Source organism: Meles meles, chromosome 1, assembly GCF_922984935.1.
Source record: "Meles meles chromosome 1, mMelMel3.1 paternal haplotype, whole genome shotgun sequence".
In the NCBI taxonomy this organism is placed as follows: Eukaryota; Metazoa; Chordata; class Mammalia; order Carnivora; family Mustelidae; genus Meles; species Meles meles.
Window position 1 is genome coordinate 215,758,567 of NC_060066.1, and position 14,883 is coordinate 215,773,449.

At 64.5% G+C, this 14,883-nt stretch overlaps 1 protein-coding gene across 4 annotated transcripts in view; it reads right to left on the reverse strand.

Moving 5' to 3' along the window:
• Positions 1-14,883, reverse strand: part of PLCH2 (phospholipase C eta 2) — a 51,630-nt gene that overhangs the window by 10,490 nt on the left and 26,257 nt on the right. For all 4 annotated transcript variants that reach the window (XM_046012399.1, XM_046010884.1, XM_046010453.1 and 1 more), the window contains exons 2-11: positions 13,021-13,167; positions 10,843-11,086; positions 10,527-10,656; positions 7,271-7,441; positions 4,839-4,932; positions 4,440-4,643; positions 4,106-4,226; positions 2,469-2,640; positions 2,000-2,107; positions 642-800 (exon numbers count right to left, since the gene is read on the reverse strand). In XM_046012399.1, coding sequence (XP_045868355.1) covers positions 642-800; positions 2,000-2,107; positions 2,469-2,640; positions 4,106-4,226; positions 4,440-4,643; positions 4,839-4,932; positions 7,271-7,441; positions 10,527-10,656; positions 10,843-11,086; positions 13,021-13,167 — 1,550 coding nt within the window. The remainder of the gene's footprint in view (positions 1-641; positions 801-1,999; positions 2,108-2,468; positions 2,641-4,105; positions 4,227-4,439; positions 4,644-4,838; positions 4,933-7,270; positions 7,442-10,526; positions 10,657-10,842; positions 11,087-13,020; positions 13,168-14,883) is intronic.

A 14,883-nucleotide genomic window follows, 5' to 3' on the forward strand; every position in this document is an offset into this window, starting at 1 on the left:
CCTCTCCCACACGGGACCTCCCGAGGGATGGGGGGCTGCAGCCGCAGGCCTCCCAGCAAAGGGGACAGAGAGGTGTGCTGGGGGCCTGCGCATGACCTCACTGCCCAGATGTCCCCCTGCCTAGACCCCCCTCAGAGAGCTCTGTGCCCCACACCTCCCCATTGTCCCCCTACCCATGTCCCAGCGGGGGAAGCCCTAGTGCTGGGGACAGGGTGGTTCCCCGATCCCCTCCAAGAGCCACGCCTGGCCGCTCAGCCTAAGCAGCTTCTCCTGCTCTTCCTCTTCCTACTCCTCCTCCAGGAAGCCCTCCCTGAGGACCGCCCCCCCATGCAGAAAATCACACAGAGGTAAGTTTCCCAGGTCCAAATGGCCATCCTGTGTCCCCAACTCCCCAGGTGCATGCCCAGACATTGCGTGGTCGAGGGAAAGCAGGGACTTCACGCCGTGTGACCGCACCAGACACACTGCCCATCGGCTCACCCACCAGGGCCCAAGGTGCTCTGAGTCCGCCCCACCCAGAAACCTGCGACGGGTTTGGTGAGGGTGGGGGTGTACGCACGGGTGTGCACAGGTGTGCCCGGCTGGATGCCCCGGCCCTTCCCTCGGCCGCAGGCTGACCTCGTGGCGTGCACGGCCCTCACCTTTTTGCCCTCTGCCTTGCGCCCAAGCTTTCCAGACGGGGGCAGCGTGGACACGGTGAAGTCATTTGGGTCCTCACAGTCCCGAATCTTCGACTCCTTCATTAGCGAGTCTAGTTTCTTCTTGGCAATGTTTTCCACACGCTTCCGATTGGTGGCGACCTGCCAGAGCCAGACGGCCACCCCTGTGCCCTCATCCCAGCCCTGCAGCAGCAGCGGCAACGGCCCCCAGGTCCCTGCTGGAGGGGCCCGCTGGAGCTGGGGAGCCCGAGCCCCATCTCGGCTTCCCCCCGGCCCCCGCCGCACACTCACTCCTACACAACATTGCTGATCCGCACGCCGCCCCGCCGCAGGGCTACACAGCGGGCATGTCATTCGCCCGGGGCCCCAGACCGTGACCAGCAGGCCCTGAACAAAGTCCTCTCTGCTTTGAACACCTGCGTGTTCAGTGCTGCCCGCAGAAGCTCAGCAGACAGCTTTCCAGGCATCAGGCCGGCGGGCCTTGCCGGAGGAGGTCAGTGTAGCCGGTGGCCACTCTGGGCTCCAGGAGCCCCCAAGCAGCTGGGGATGTAGGATCCCACCACCGGTTCCCAGACAGCTCCAGGAGTGGGCAGGGGGCGGGGACCATGGCCGGCTGGCAGCCTCCAGGTGTCCTCCCCGCCTAGAATAGCCCCCACCCCCTTGTAGCCCTGACACACGGGAACCCCTCCAGGGCAGGGTCTGGGTGGGGGGGGCATCCGGGCGCCCCAGGGCCCAGGTCAGAGTCACGCAAGGTAGACGTCAGACAACCTGGGTTCACAGTCACCTGGGGCCAGAGAAATATGCATCCACATCCAAAGCAGAGAGAATGCTGCTTCAGGGCTTTCTAGAACAATTCACCCACGTGGCTGGGAACAATTGGCCCATGTGGCTGGGAACAATTAGCCCACGTGGCTGGGAACGCTCCTGCTCAATTATTTTCTCATCTGATGGCCCCTCAGGGAGAAGTAATGCCTTCCTGCCTCACAGCGGTGGCTCAGAACAGTGCCCGGAGGAGAGAAGCAGCTAATTACAGAGTCCCCCCAGCCCGCTCTGCGGAGCCCTTTTTCACACCTCAGCCTCCCCGTGTGACTCCCCCAGCCCCAGCGTCTCTGGGCAGAGAGCAGAAAGCCCGCTAGCCGGAGCTCGCCCGAGTCTCAGGTGGGGAAGGGCACCCCCTCCAGTCGAGCATACGCCCAGCAGTCTAGCCACTGTGCAAAGCACCCTCGCAGCATCCCAGTACCCCCCCTCGGCCACCTGCCTCCTCCCAGCAAGGCCAGGAGTCTGCTGCTCGGGGCTGCCACTCCCCGCCTTCCCCAAAAGGACCTCCCAGCCCGACTCACATCCCCGTTGAGAAGTTTGCAGTCCTCGTCAATCTCATCTGCACTGTCTTCATCCGACACCTCGCCCTCCTCAGCGTCCTCACTGATGCTGGCCGGAAGCTTCTTGCCCTGGAGGGAGGTGGTGGGCCAGGGGAGGTGTCCTGCGGCAAGTGCTGAGGCCGGTACCCACCCGAGAAGCGGCAAAGGGGAGGAGCCCTTCTTAAGCTTGCTCGTGGACTTCAGGTCACGGGGTAGAGGCCAGTCCAGCACTCGCTGGGCTGTGCACACGGACGTCCCTAGACTGAGGGCCCACCGTGGGGGAGACTGAGGCCAGGTCGGGGGTAGGGCCTACCCTGACTCCTCAGATCTGCCACCGACAGTGTGGAGCCCCGCACCGCCTAGAGCAGGGCAACCGTCTCTCCCCTGGCCCAGAGCAGCGGTCAGAGGCCCAGCAGGACGCCGGCCTGGGGAGGGGCAGGCAGGGGCTCACCTTCACCAGAATCTTGCCCTTGAGCACCTGCGGAGAGGGAAGCATGGTGGTATCCTCGCCGCTCACGGATGACAAGTCCAGCTTATCCCCGAGGATCTCCGTCAGATACTGGGCCATCTTCTTCTGCTGGGCAACACTGCAGTGGTTCTCGATGGACAGGATCACTGGGAACCTGTGGGCCCCGATGCGCAAAGAACAGAGTGAAGCTGGGGGAGGGCCAGGCCCCACCTGCCCAAGACCTCAAGTCACCTGTACCAGGGAGTGAGAAGAGATCTTCCCATCAGCCAGGACAGATGGACCTGCCCACCACTCTGGGAAGGGGCCCTTCAGTGGCTTTGAAAAGCACCGAGTGGGAGGGAAGGTGGCTGGGACGGGTAAAGAAGGCAGTTCATGTCCGGGTGAGAAAAAACAAAGGCAATTAGAAACTCCAGGAAAACCAGGGGGCACATTCAAGCAAGTCAGCAAGTCATGGTTTAAAAATGATGGGCTCAACGGAGGGGCGACGCGGAGCAGTGAACCGACGGAAAAAGAATCTGGTCGACCTGGATACCGGAGACATGGTCCTGTGAACGGCCCCGGGGCCCCAACACTGGCCCCATAAGAAAGGAGACATCAGCCGGGCCCATGCCATGGGGCAGAACATGGGTGTTACCGTGCAGTGCAGAACAGGGAGGGCAACTAGGAATTTTCATTATATGCTCTGCGGCTGTTTCATTTATTTTTTAACCAAGTGCACATTTTACTTGGATTTTTGCCAATAGGTAACATGATCTTTTTAGAAAACGTAGGTGGCCCCGACCTAGAGGGCATGAATCAGAGCAAGAGACAAGTCCCGTGATGTGGAGAGGGCAAACAGGACTTGGGTCAAAAGTATTCATCTCCCCATTTCTCAGGTGAGAGACTGAAGCCTAAAGTCCAAGGCGCCAGGGAAGGACTCTCTGCCTGCAAAGATCGTGCCGGTGCACAGAACTTGCAAGCCCTGAGCTGAGACCCTGGGTTCTCCGCGGCTCCAGACACCTGTCTGCCTCAGCTCCCCTGCCCTGAGATGCCTTCCTCACCTGCCATTCGGGGGCCCGGGCTACCACGGCGCACTCCCACTTCCTTCCAGCAGCCCCACGCGGGCTTGGGCAGGCTCTTTCGGGAGGCGCCCGTCTATTCCCGTTTCCTAAATCAATCTTGCTTCTCTGCCCCTCCCTCATTCAATTAGTTCTTTCCTTGCCTGTGAGCCTCATTTAGCCAAGACTTGAAGGTGACGGTGAGTACGGGGAAGCCGTCTTCTATTTCCAGAAACTAAATTGGATTTTGTTCAGCACTGTCTGTAGCTACAGCTGAGTGACAGTAAATTGAGTTTGGACACAGAGCAGCTTCCGGGGGGTAATTAGTGCCAGAGCTACCCGTGCTGGAGAAGGCTGGCCCCAGGGCCCGCGAGTGTGTGCGACAGGGCCGCGGGCACAGGTAACCCCCCAGCCGAAGCTCACCTGCCGTCAGCAGCTGCCCCCGCCACCCTCCCTCTCCCCAGACCTGCAGCTTCCTGCCTTCCCTGACCCTCAGCCTCAACGAGAGACCCCAGAATCAGTCCTGTGACCTCTGCAAACATGCCTCCTGAGAGAGGATGTGGGCCAGTCCCAGCCACTCACTCGTTCTTGACAAAAGCGTATTTGTTGATGGTTTCAATGACATCCTTGAAGAGGATCTTGGAGGTCAGAGTGTAGCCGTGGTGCACGATGGGCTCCCCGTCAGGCCCGTCCCAGCAGTCCACTGCGGGCAGGCAGACCGCGGTCAGGTGACCCACAGCGCGGGCACCGACCAGAGGCGTCCTCCCACTCAGCAGCGAACACCAACAGGCAGGAGCCTGTCCCAGCCCCTGCCCGGGAGGAGGGCAGCCCCCTGCTCAGAGCCGCCATGGCTGTGTCCCCAAGAGCAGACGCCGGTCCACAGCCCAGGCCCGGGGCCAGAGCCCCCCGCACGTACCCTCCACGCAGCGGCAGCCGGCCTGCAGGACCCAGGCGTACATGTCCACGCGAGACTGGGACATGAGCTGGTCGCCCACGAGGTAGGTGTTGTGGGACGCGGTGATGAAATAGTGGCTCAGCGGCCGTGTCATGTCCTGGTGCACGCCGTAGTGCTCGGGGTTGAAGATGTCGCCGGCGGGACTCCGAGTATAGTTGGTGAAGCCTGCGTGGGGGGCACAGGGGGCGCTTAGCCCTGCACGCCAATCCTGCCCCAAGGCTCGTCTCAGCACCACCCACCCCCACGCCGTGTAGGACAAGAAGCTGCCCGCTCGGGCCACCTGTCCCGCCCTCGCGTTGCCGGCCCGCACCCCCCACGGGCCTGCCAGGACAGCCAGACCGCAGCGACGCCCCCACTCACCGTCGATGCCCAGAACCCCCTTACTCTTGTTTTCCGGGCAGGGCTCGAACTGCTGGACGATGTCCCGGCAGCTCTCAAGGGTCACACCCGCCATCTAGGCCAGAGCAGGGGCTTAAGCCCAGGCTAGCCCGTCACTGGCCTAGGCTGGCCTCAGGCAGCCCCCCCCCATCACTGCCTCCCCCTGCCTCTGATCGTCACATCAAGACCAGCCATGGCAGGGGGAGGCTCAGGCCCCTGCGGTGTGCTTCTTGGACTGGGGAGCACGCTGGCTACCCCGTGTCACAAGACTTGGGACTCGGTGGCCAGGGAACTACTGGTGGGTCACACGGCTTCGAAGAGCTGTCTCCAACTTCAGATCCTTGAAGCCGGGGAAGGGTCTTTCGTTCCATCGGCTGGGCCACCCCCCATCCCCACCGGGCTAGGCATCGCAAGAGCTATGGACCAGGGCTGTCCCGGCAGAAGTCCCTGTGCGGGAGGAGGTACAGGGGAACCAGGACCCAGGCCGACCTTGGAGGGACCCAGGGGCGCAGGGAGCCTCCTCTCCCTGCCTCCCCCTGCTGCCTCCCCGCATGTCTCACAGGAAAGCTGCACCACAAAGATGAGCCCAAGATAGCCCTGCACATCAGTGACCCCATGGGCCAGAGGCCAAGTGACCTCCCAGAGCCCTGCGGTGCAGCAGGCCAGGAGCCCCCAGTTCCCAGGTGCAGGCCCACCATTCCCGAGGAACGCGGGTGACGGTGCATTGCCGGCAACAGAAGGGAAAGGGGGGCAAAGGGGGTCAGAGCCCAGAGTCCAGAGGCCTGGGTGTGGGCTCAAACGGCCTTCCTGGTGGACAGTTTTGGTCCCAGATATATGTTCTAGAAAGCTTAGGGTGACGGACAGGGAATAATGAGTCAGAACTGCCCAGCCCAGTCAGGACGACCCTCCCACTGCCCAGTCCCATGCACACCAGCCACCACGACAGAGAACCCACAGCCTCGTCCCAGGGCTGCCCACGGAGGCTGGGCTGAGGAGGTTAGGGTTAGGGTTAGGGTTAGGGGTTAGGGGATAGATATAGGGTTGGGGTTAGGGTTAGGGTTAGGGATAGGGTTAGGGTTAGGGTTGGGGTTAGGGTTAGGGTTAGGGTTGGGGTTAAGGTTAGGGTTAGGGTTAAGGTTAGGGTTAGAGTTAGGATTAGGCTTAGGGTTAGGGTTAGGGTTAGGGTTAGGGGTTAGGGTTAGAATTAGGGTCAGAGTTAGGGTTAGGAGTTGCCCTGGACATCAGCATCTGCGAGGCTGTTTCACGTCTCTTCCGTCCAACCCAAGAGCTTCCCCAGCAGTGCGGCCGCAAGGACAGAACCTCATAAGCTGTGTACGTTAGTGGAGGTATTCTGGGACAACCGTCCCAGGTGCTGCCCTCTGTCCTGTGCTTGGCTTGAGGCAGCCTTGTAAGGCCAGGTATGTCCGGATGCCTGTCTTGGACTCAGGGTCTTGCTCGCTGTGGGAGCACCACGTTCCCCATCCCGGGTCTCTCTGCTGTCCCTCCTGTTCCAGCTGCCGTGTTCTGGGTCTAGCGCAGTGGCTGATGCTTATTACCCCTAACCTGCCGTCTGACTCCCTCCCACTCTCTGCTCTAAATGAGGTCCCTGAGCGTTTCAGGAAGTTTCACGTCTGGACGTTTATCCTCAAGGTGCCCTTCCACCGGCCCTGAGGTGGGAACCACAGGCTATTTGAGCGCTGCCTTAGGAGTGCTCTTTCCCCCATAACGAGGGTGCCCAGGGACACTGGCCATCCCGTCTCCCACTGCAGAGTTCCAGCATCCTGTCCACCACAGAATGCAACAGCCAGCTCGTGCCTGGTCCGAGGTCAAGGGGGCCCCCATCCCTGAGCCTCTGGTCACTGCATCCCCCACCATCTGCAGGGCAATGCCCAGGGAGCCCTCAGCCTCTTTGGATGGGCAGGGGGCATAGAGTCATGAGAAAGGGGTGCGCATGCCCCTTCGGACACCCAGGGCATCCAGGCATCTGTTGGACAAATGGGCAAATGGCGGCAGCAGCGGGCCTGGAGCTCAGGGGTACAAGCTAACCAGACCCGTGGCCGGAACAGGAGGGACCCCCGTTCCACAAGGAGTTCCACGCTAAAGGTGCTGTGGTGAGGCACAGGCTCCCTTCAGGAAGCTCGGGGTGTCTGTGGTCAGGGCTGAGCTGCTCAGAGGCCCACAGGGAGAAACCGTGGAACCTCCCCACCTGCTCAGGGTCTCCATGGGACACACCCTCGAAGAGGCTGGCATGGCCCTTGATGGGAACCAGAGCAGGTCCACAGAGTGGAACCCTGAATGCCAGGGTGGATCCCATCCTTTCACACTGAAGGGTTCTCAGCCACACTCAACCGGTTCAAGGGCCCTAAGAGCCCAAGGGGAGGCCATGTAGGCCCGCCTGTTGCCCAGGCCCTCACCTTCTGCTCCACCTCCAGGAAGCGCTGGAGGTCAGTGACGTCCAGGTGGTCCTTGTGGTCGCTGTAGGTCAGCATGAGCAGGTAGAGGTCCCGGCGGGTGGACATCATTTTATAGAAGGCACAGAACTCCTCAAAGCCCAGCGTCCCCTGGTGGTCATCTGTGTCTGCTTCCTGCAAGCCAGAACCCTGTGTCCCCCAGTGTCCCACCCTGATAGCTGTCTGGGATCCTTGCAGCAGAGAATTCACTGGGCCCCCCCCCCAACTCTCCCACCAAGAAGCCACTGAGTGACCCTTTAACACAGATCTGACCCTCCCCCAGTCCCAGTCTGCCAAGGTCCACTTACACCTCAACCTGGCACAGTCACCCCACACTGAGAACCAACACCGCACACTGGAGTCAAAACTCCACTCTGGGGCCCGTGCCCCGTCTGGGAGTCAGCACCCCACGGTACAGCCGACACCTCCCTGTGGCAGCTAACAGCCCACTCTGGAGTTAACGCCCACCTGGGCTCTGAGCCTGAGATGGTACCAGGGTGCCCAGTGGCTAGAAGAGCTCCAGGGCGCAGGGTGTGCAGAGAGCCCTGCCTTCAGTCCCCACAGCAGGGAGAGAGCCCCTTGCTGCTGTCTCCCTCTTGCCAACCGGGCAGCTCACACAACACCAGCGAGAAGCTGCTAGACACCAGTGAGACCCCAGACTCCTTCATGAACCCCCACTCAGGGAGCGACCCCTGAAGCGTCAGACCCTGGGAACACCAAACACCAGAGCCGGGACAGACCCAGAGGACAAGGGACCGGGCAACAGCAGGCTGGGCTGCCCAGAGGAGCCTGAGGAGCCCCGGGGCCATGGTGATCCCTGGTAATGGATCAGAAAGGCCCCAGAGAAGGTGCCTCTCCAGTCCCGAGTGTTCTGGGGTGTGAGCAGGAACCCCCTGGAGGCGTAGGGCACAGCGGGAAGGGACATGGGGTCAGCACCACGGACAGCAGTGCTCCCGGCCCTGCCTGCGTCCGGACAGTCTTTCCTCGTCCACTGACACAACCTGGAGTGACAGGGTGGGGCGTGGGCGCCAGGTCCCTGAGGCCCTGTCTGAACCGGGAGCGTCACCAGGGAACCAGGGACCACAGACACCCCACGTCCCCGTGCCCAGGGAGAGTACTCCTCTTGGCAAGGCAGATCTCTAACGCCTGCTCCTAGCTGGGCACTGAGATGGGCACACAGCAGGGCCCCTGAGCCTCAGTCCAGGACCCCAGCACCCATGCCACGGCTGGGACAGGACCAAAGGCCACGTGTGTCTGGAGCTGTGTTGGAGGGCAGCCCTGGGTCTGAGAGCCGGCAGGATGGCCAGGCAGGCCGCCGTCCCGGGCTGTGACTGGAGCTGGGCAGGGACGCCCATCGCACTGAGTGTCTAGCCCACGGGGCGACCTGCCCTCCCACCCAGGTCTGTGCTGGGCTGCACCGCCGGGAGTCCAGGCTGGAGAAGCTGCCTGCCCTCCGTCCCGCTGCGAGCCCTTGGGGCGAGTGAAAGCACGTTCCCAGGACGAGACTCGAAAGCCCAGACCGGCCCCTCAGCCAGTCCTCTGGCGGCTCCTTCCGCCCACAGTCGCCAGCCAGCTGAGGCCCACTCCGGCTGCAGCCACTCCGCTGGGCGCCCGAGGGCCACGCGGGGCCTAGCCACATTGCTGTTACTTCAGACTTCACGGAACTATGTTCAAGCCACCCTTTGCCCTCTACGGATCTCTCCTTTATCAGGCACTTCTGGGTGTTGGGAATAATCTTGAAATTTCTTGGCAACCAAATTGACTCTAGTGACCAGAGCTGGTTGGCCTGGTGGGAAGGAAGTCAGCTCTCCTGTCCTGGGCTCCAGAGCACTGGGAGGGAGGCCCGGGGACGTGGGGACTACCGTGGACACGGTGGAGGGGCGCAGGCTCTGGGTCCACAGCTCTAGGCCAGCGTCTACCCCACACCCTTGCTGCGCGCTTCCCTCCGGAGCCAGCCCAGAGCTGCCGCCACACACACACACACACACACGCACGCACACGCACACACGCACGCACACACACACACACGCACACCCCTAGGCTCCAGGCTGCAGGGTCTCCCACTGCTCTGGGCTTCCTCGAGGGGATCTGGTCAGAGCCCGGACTCAGCCAAGCCAGGGGCGGGTCAGAGGGCTCTGTGGGGAGTCCCCGTGTCTGAAACCTGCCTGAGAGACCCCATGTCCCTACAGGACCGGGTGGTCATGGGCTCCCCAGGGCTCCCAGTCCGGGCACATCTTCAAGCCAGGACTTTGTGCATGACCTTCAGGCCCTGGGAGTCTGCGTGCACTCGTGCCCCATTCTGGGAGGGGACGCTGCTCTCCTCACGCCTCAGAGGACAGGCTGGACCCCAAGGTCTAAGCCAACCTATTGCCCAGCCCCTGACAGCCTCACTGTTCTGGAACAGCCTCTTGCCCCAGAGCGGTCCCCGGAAGCAGCGTCGGCAGGGTTCGGGTGGGGAACGGATCTACAGGCCTGAGCCGTCTGCCAGCTCCTCACTGCCCAGGCAGGCTCTGTCCCCTTGGAGGTCCCCAGGAGGGGCCCTGGGAGCCCCCTAGTCCTTGGCCAGCAGCCCAAGGGCGTCCCACTCGCCCCTTCATTCACGCTCTCCTCGCTCAGCCCAGCGCCAGCACCTGTCAGTCATGAGAGCCCAGGGGAAGCCCCAGAGGCCGTGCCCGGTGGAGCAGTTGGCTCCGTGTGCGTGACAGACAGAGTCAGAGGGACCGAGAGACGGAGAGTCATCTTTCCAGGCTGCATCCTAGGAGCTGGGCTTGCCTGCCCTTCAACCCCACAAAGCAGGGACCCCCTGATGCCACCTTTCTCCGCACCACACCAGCTGGGCTTCGGAGGGAGAGAAACTAACTACGGATGGTAAAGCCTGCCTCTCCGCCGACAGGTGCGTTTTCCGAACGCCTAAGGCCGGGCTCACACTGAACCAGGAGGAGGCCCCGGGTGGGGCCCCAGAGCTGCTGCCCGCGGGATGGGCCAATGCCGGGCACTCTGGGGGAGGACGAGGAAAGGGGGTGCTTTGGGTGGCTTCCCTTGGGGACCTGACTGGGCCTGAATGCTCCTTAGCAAGGGAGGGCCCCCAGGAGCGGCTGCCACCGTGCCCGGGGCTTGAGCCTCCTCAACGCGAGCTGTCCCCACCCCGTCCCCGCAGGCCCCGCCGGACTTCCTGCAGCTCCCGCGGGACGGCTCCCGGGGCGCACCTGCAGGCCCTCACCTGGAACATCTGCTTCACCCTCTGCCGCGGCAGGTTCACGTTCAGCTTGTGTAGCAGCTGCAGGACCTCGCCGATGCTCAGGCTCCCGTCCCCGTTCTTGTCGGCCTCGTCAAACGTCTGCTTCAGCCACTTCAGGGCCGAGTTAGGGAGCAACACGGTCCAGCAGGGCCAGCCGCGCCCACCCCCACCTGCCATGGGCCAGGAGGAGCGGAGGACCCCAGCCCCAACGCCCTCCCCTGCTCCCCTTCCCCAGATGTGTGACCCCCCCGGGAGGCTAGCCCTTGCCTGACGCCTGTCCCCCCCAGACCTAGGATATTGGTCCCTGGTACGCTGGCGGCGGGCCAGGCTGTCCTCGTCGCTGATGCCGGCCATGAGATAGCGCAGGCCGGTGACCCAGATGCGCGCCTCGTCCCCGCTGGGCGACACCAGGTCCAGTGACTCTCGGTGGCTGCCGTGGTAGATGCTGAAGCAGCAGCTGGGGTCGAAGAGGCCATCAGGGTAGCGCTGGAAGGCCTCAGACTGCCGGCCCTCACTCACCTCCTGGATGGAGTCGATGGAGACTGCCGGGGCAGGGGCACCGGTCACAGCCCGCCCGGCGCTCGGGGCCCCCGCCTGCTGCAGCGGCTCAGCACAAAGGGGCAGGAGAGGCGAGGCTGGGGACAGCCGGGGAAGGGGCATTTCAAGGGACCCTCGAAAATACAGATGGGCTCAGGCTGGGGATCCCACCCCTCCCCGCAATGCTCTGACCGTAAGGTCGGCTCCCCACTTCCTTCGGGTGTGAAAGAGGTTCACGCACTCCCCGGGAGGGAGGGGGCTGCCTCCCCCGCATTAGTAATCCCAGGCATGTGGCCCAAGCCCGAGGCTGCAGAGCAAGGGAGCCCAGACAAGCCCCTTCTTCTGTCCAGCTCCGGCCCGCTCGCGTCCCCGCCTGGATGCCAGCCTGATGCAGGGTTGTCCCCCTGGTGAGCGCTGACCCCGCAGGTGGTGGGACCAGGGGTGCAGCGGGGTCCTGCTCTGTGTGCCCCAGCCCAGGTGCCTCCAAAGGTTGCCTTACTGGACGCAGCCCCCGGAGCTCCGGAGCCTCCATGCAAGGCCTGAAGGACGCTGAGCCGACGCCCAGCCGACGAGTTCGAGAAGGCGTCTCTAGGCTCAGTCCCCGCACGTGTGGCAGGGCCCCTCACGGCGGGTGTGCAGGGCACAGGCAGCCAGGGTCCCCTCTGGGAGTCAGGCACCCGGGCTGACCCCCCGGCGCTGTGCCCTCCGTCCGGCTCTCACTGCCTCCCATTTCTGCCGCTCTACCCGGCGGGCGCTATGCCCTTCTGCGGGGGGTCATCCTGCCCAGGGCAAGGATGGCGGGGCAGCCCCGTCAGTGCGGTGAGGGGTGAAGGGTGGGCTCACCCCCTGTCCCCTGCTCCCACTCCCTGAGCTCCCAGGCATGCCTGCCCACCGGGGGGGCTGCCTACTCCCCTTCTCCAGCGCCCTCGGTGCGTGCGTGTGCCTGGCAGGGGTGGGGGTTCTGAGACCCCGGCCCGGGAGGGTGACGGTCAGGGACCAGTTGCCCCACATTCCTCCCTCCTGGCCGGGGACAGCTCTAAGCTGTGCCGTCAGCCTCCCCTCCCCTCCGGCCAGGCTCTGCCCTGTCACCCTCTCTGTGACCCCATCTACTGTCCCGTCTCTCTCCGTCCTCTGTGCTTTCTCCCGTGCTCAGCTGGGCGTGAAGTCGCCCTGTTGTGCGGTGACGGCCCACCTCGCACTCGAACCCGGTACAGGGAACAGTGCCGCGTGCAAGGAGGAGCCCCGGTGCGCACTGCATCCCCACCCCTCCGGGCCCGGAGGGCAGTGCCGGGCCTCTCCTCCAGGATGCCCTCCAGGGGCCTCCACAGCCCGGCTCTCTCCCAGGCCCCACGGCAGCGACAGTGCCCTTGGCAACTGCTGGGCTGAGGCCTGGCCCTGGCTCCCCTGGGTCTCTCCCGGCCCGTGCGGGCTCTAACGTGTCCCTTCCTGCCTCTCAGCCTGGCTCCTGCCATGCCGTGCTCGGAGATCAACCATGCCCTCCCCTCCCCTGCACAGACCCTCCCAGCTCAGGACCCCTCCTGGCCCCAGGCTGCCTGAGCTAACCCCGGGCACAGACGCCTGGCCCTTGGTGTGCCCAGCCGGGGGCGCTCTCTGTATTTCCGGGAGGTCTCGTCCCTCAGCTCGACGGAAGCTCCTTTTGCCCCTCAGCCCATCCCAGATCCCACCCAGGAAAGGGCAGCCGGTCCCCAGAGTCCTCGAGGGCTCTGCCAGGCAGGAACAAGGCCAGGGCCCTGAAGGGCACTGGGCTCCGACCCCTCCCTACCTGGCATCCAAGGTCCCCTCAAAGCTCCAAGTCCACTGGACCCATGTGCCAGGCCCAGAGCCCCCTGGAGACTTGCAGAGCCCCGGACCTTGCTGCCCTCCCAGCTGCCCGCAGCTGCCCCCACCCCGCGCCCCTCCCCCCAGCGCCCCCGCTCACTCTTGGCCTTCTCATTTTTGCGCGACGGTCGCCAACGGATGCAGGAGCGATGCTCGTCCAGGAAGTAGAAGCGGACCAGGCCCTTGGAGCTGCCCCGGAGCTTGACCATCTGGGTTCCCGCCTGCATGGCGCTCATGCATCTTTCCACTGGACGTCCGCGGACATGGCCGACAGACGGACGACACGGAGACAGACGGATGTGACAGACAGACGGGGGACGCAGAGATAGACGGGACACTGTGAGCGCTGGGCCCCCCACGAGCTTCAGGGGTGCAGAGACCACCCACACGCCCACCTCCGGGCCCACGGAGCCCACCCGAGAGACTGGGGCTGCCCAGCCTGGCGGCTGCTGCCTCCATCATGAGCCTGGGCCAGCTGTGGACACAGGCGGGGCCCAGGTCCGCCACGGCTTTGCTTTCCTTTGCTCTGGCCATTTGCCCACACCCTGCCGGCCGCAGTGACACCACAACCCCAAAGTCTACGACGCCCTCTCCGGGGCTGCCATGCAGTGTGGCCTCTGTGCCGGGCACAGGGAGGTCCCTGGCGGGCAGCTGGCAGGCCGGGGGCTCTCCTGAGAGCCTGTACCCCCTTCCCGTGGCCTTCAGGAAAGCCGCCCTCCTCCGGGAGGCAGGGGTGACTCGGCGCAGTTGACCCCTGGGGGCCCAGAGGGGACCCTGTGAGGCCAAGTCTTGCACTGGGGCGGGGGGGACGGCACCAGATTTCAGCTCCAGAACGCAAACCCGTCCCCCAGCGCCCCTCCCCTCTCCCCGCTCCTCGGTCTGCCTGGCCTCCTGTCTGCAGCCTGCATGTCTCTCCGGTCCCGGGCTCGGGGGGCTCCCGGCCAGACCAGCAGCCCCCTGGGGCTGGAGAGAGGCCCAGGGATGGGGTCCGTTGTTCCCCCGGCCCCGCCCTCTCACACCTACTTAGAGAAAGCCAGGCCTCAGGCTACCAACTGTTAAAGCACCAAGGAATCAACCCCATGAGACCCACCCAGTGAGGGACCCTCGGCTGGCGTGTTGTGGGGATACCGCCCGCCGGGGAGCCCAGTCGGGCAGGACCCCCTAGAGGAAGCCAATCCCTGACCCTGCACTGCAGGGTGGTGGGAGACGGCCGCGGGGAGGCCCGGCTCCATGGGGACACGGGTGGGTGAGGACACAGGCGGGGCTGGTAGGGGCAGCGGAGCAGAGAGACGAGGCAGGGCCTGGGAGCTGCAGCCTAGAGGCCCAGAGCAGGTTCTGGAAGGCAGCCCCTGGACCAGGCCCCGTCTTTCGTCTTTCGGCTGGAGCAGAGACCCAGGGGGCACAGAGCCCCGTCAAAACAGATATGCAGTCTTCCTGTCATAGCCGGGCAGGCCTCTGCCCGCACACAGCTGAGTCTCACATCGCTAAGGGGTGTCCCGACCCGCCGACGGCTCGTGTCCTGCACGCAGGGCTTCTACCCCACTGGGGCTGAAGGTGCACCGCCCCCCAGAGTGCCAGGGACCCCCCCCCAGAGAAAGCTGCAGAGCCGCCCCCTGCCCGGCCAGGGTCCTGCCCCCAGGCGCTCCCTGCCCCTGAGCCCTCTTCCTCCCCACTGCCTGCTGGGCCTGCAGCCTCTAGGCCCCAGGAAGGGGGAGGGGTGGTCGGGGCAGGCGCCGCGGGAGTCTCCCAGAGGGAGACCCGAGGGGTAGGAGACTACGGTTCACACCCCCGGGAGCGGCCCCCACCCTCCTGACCCCAGGGGCTGGGGGGCTGGGTGGGGCTCGCTGGGCAAGCACCCCACGGCCAAGCAGGGCTGCCCCCTTACCTAGTGGGCCGAGCTGCCACGGTGGGGACACGGTCACACTCCGACCCAGAGGAGGGCCTCCGCCAGCCAGGACACCGC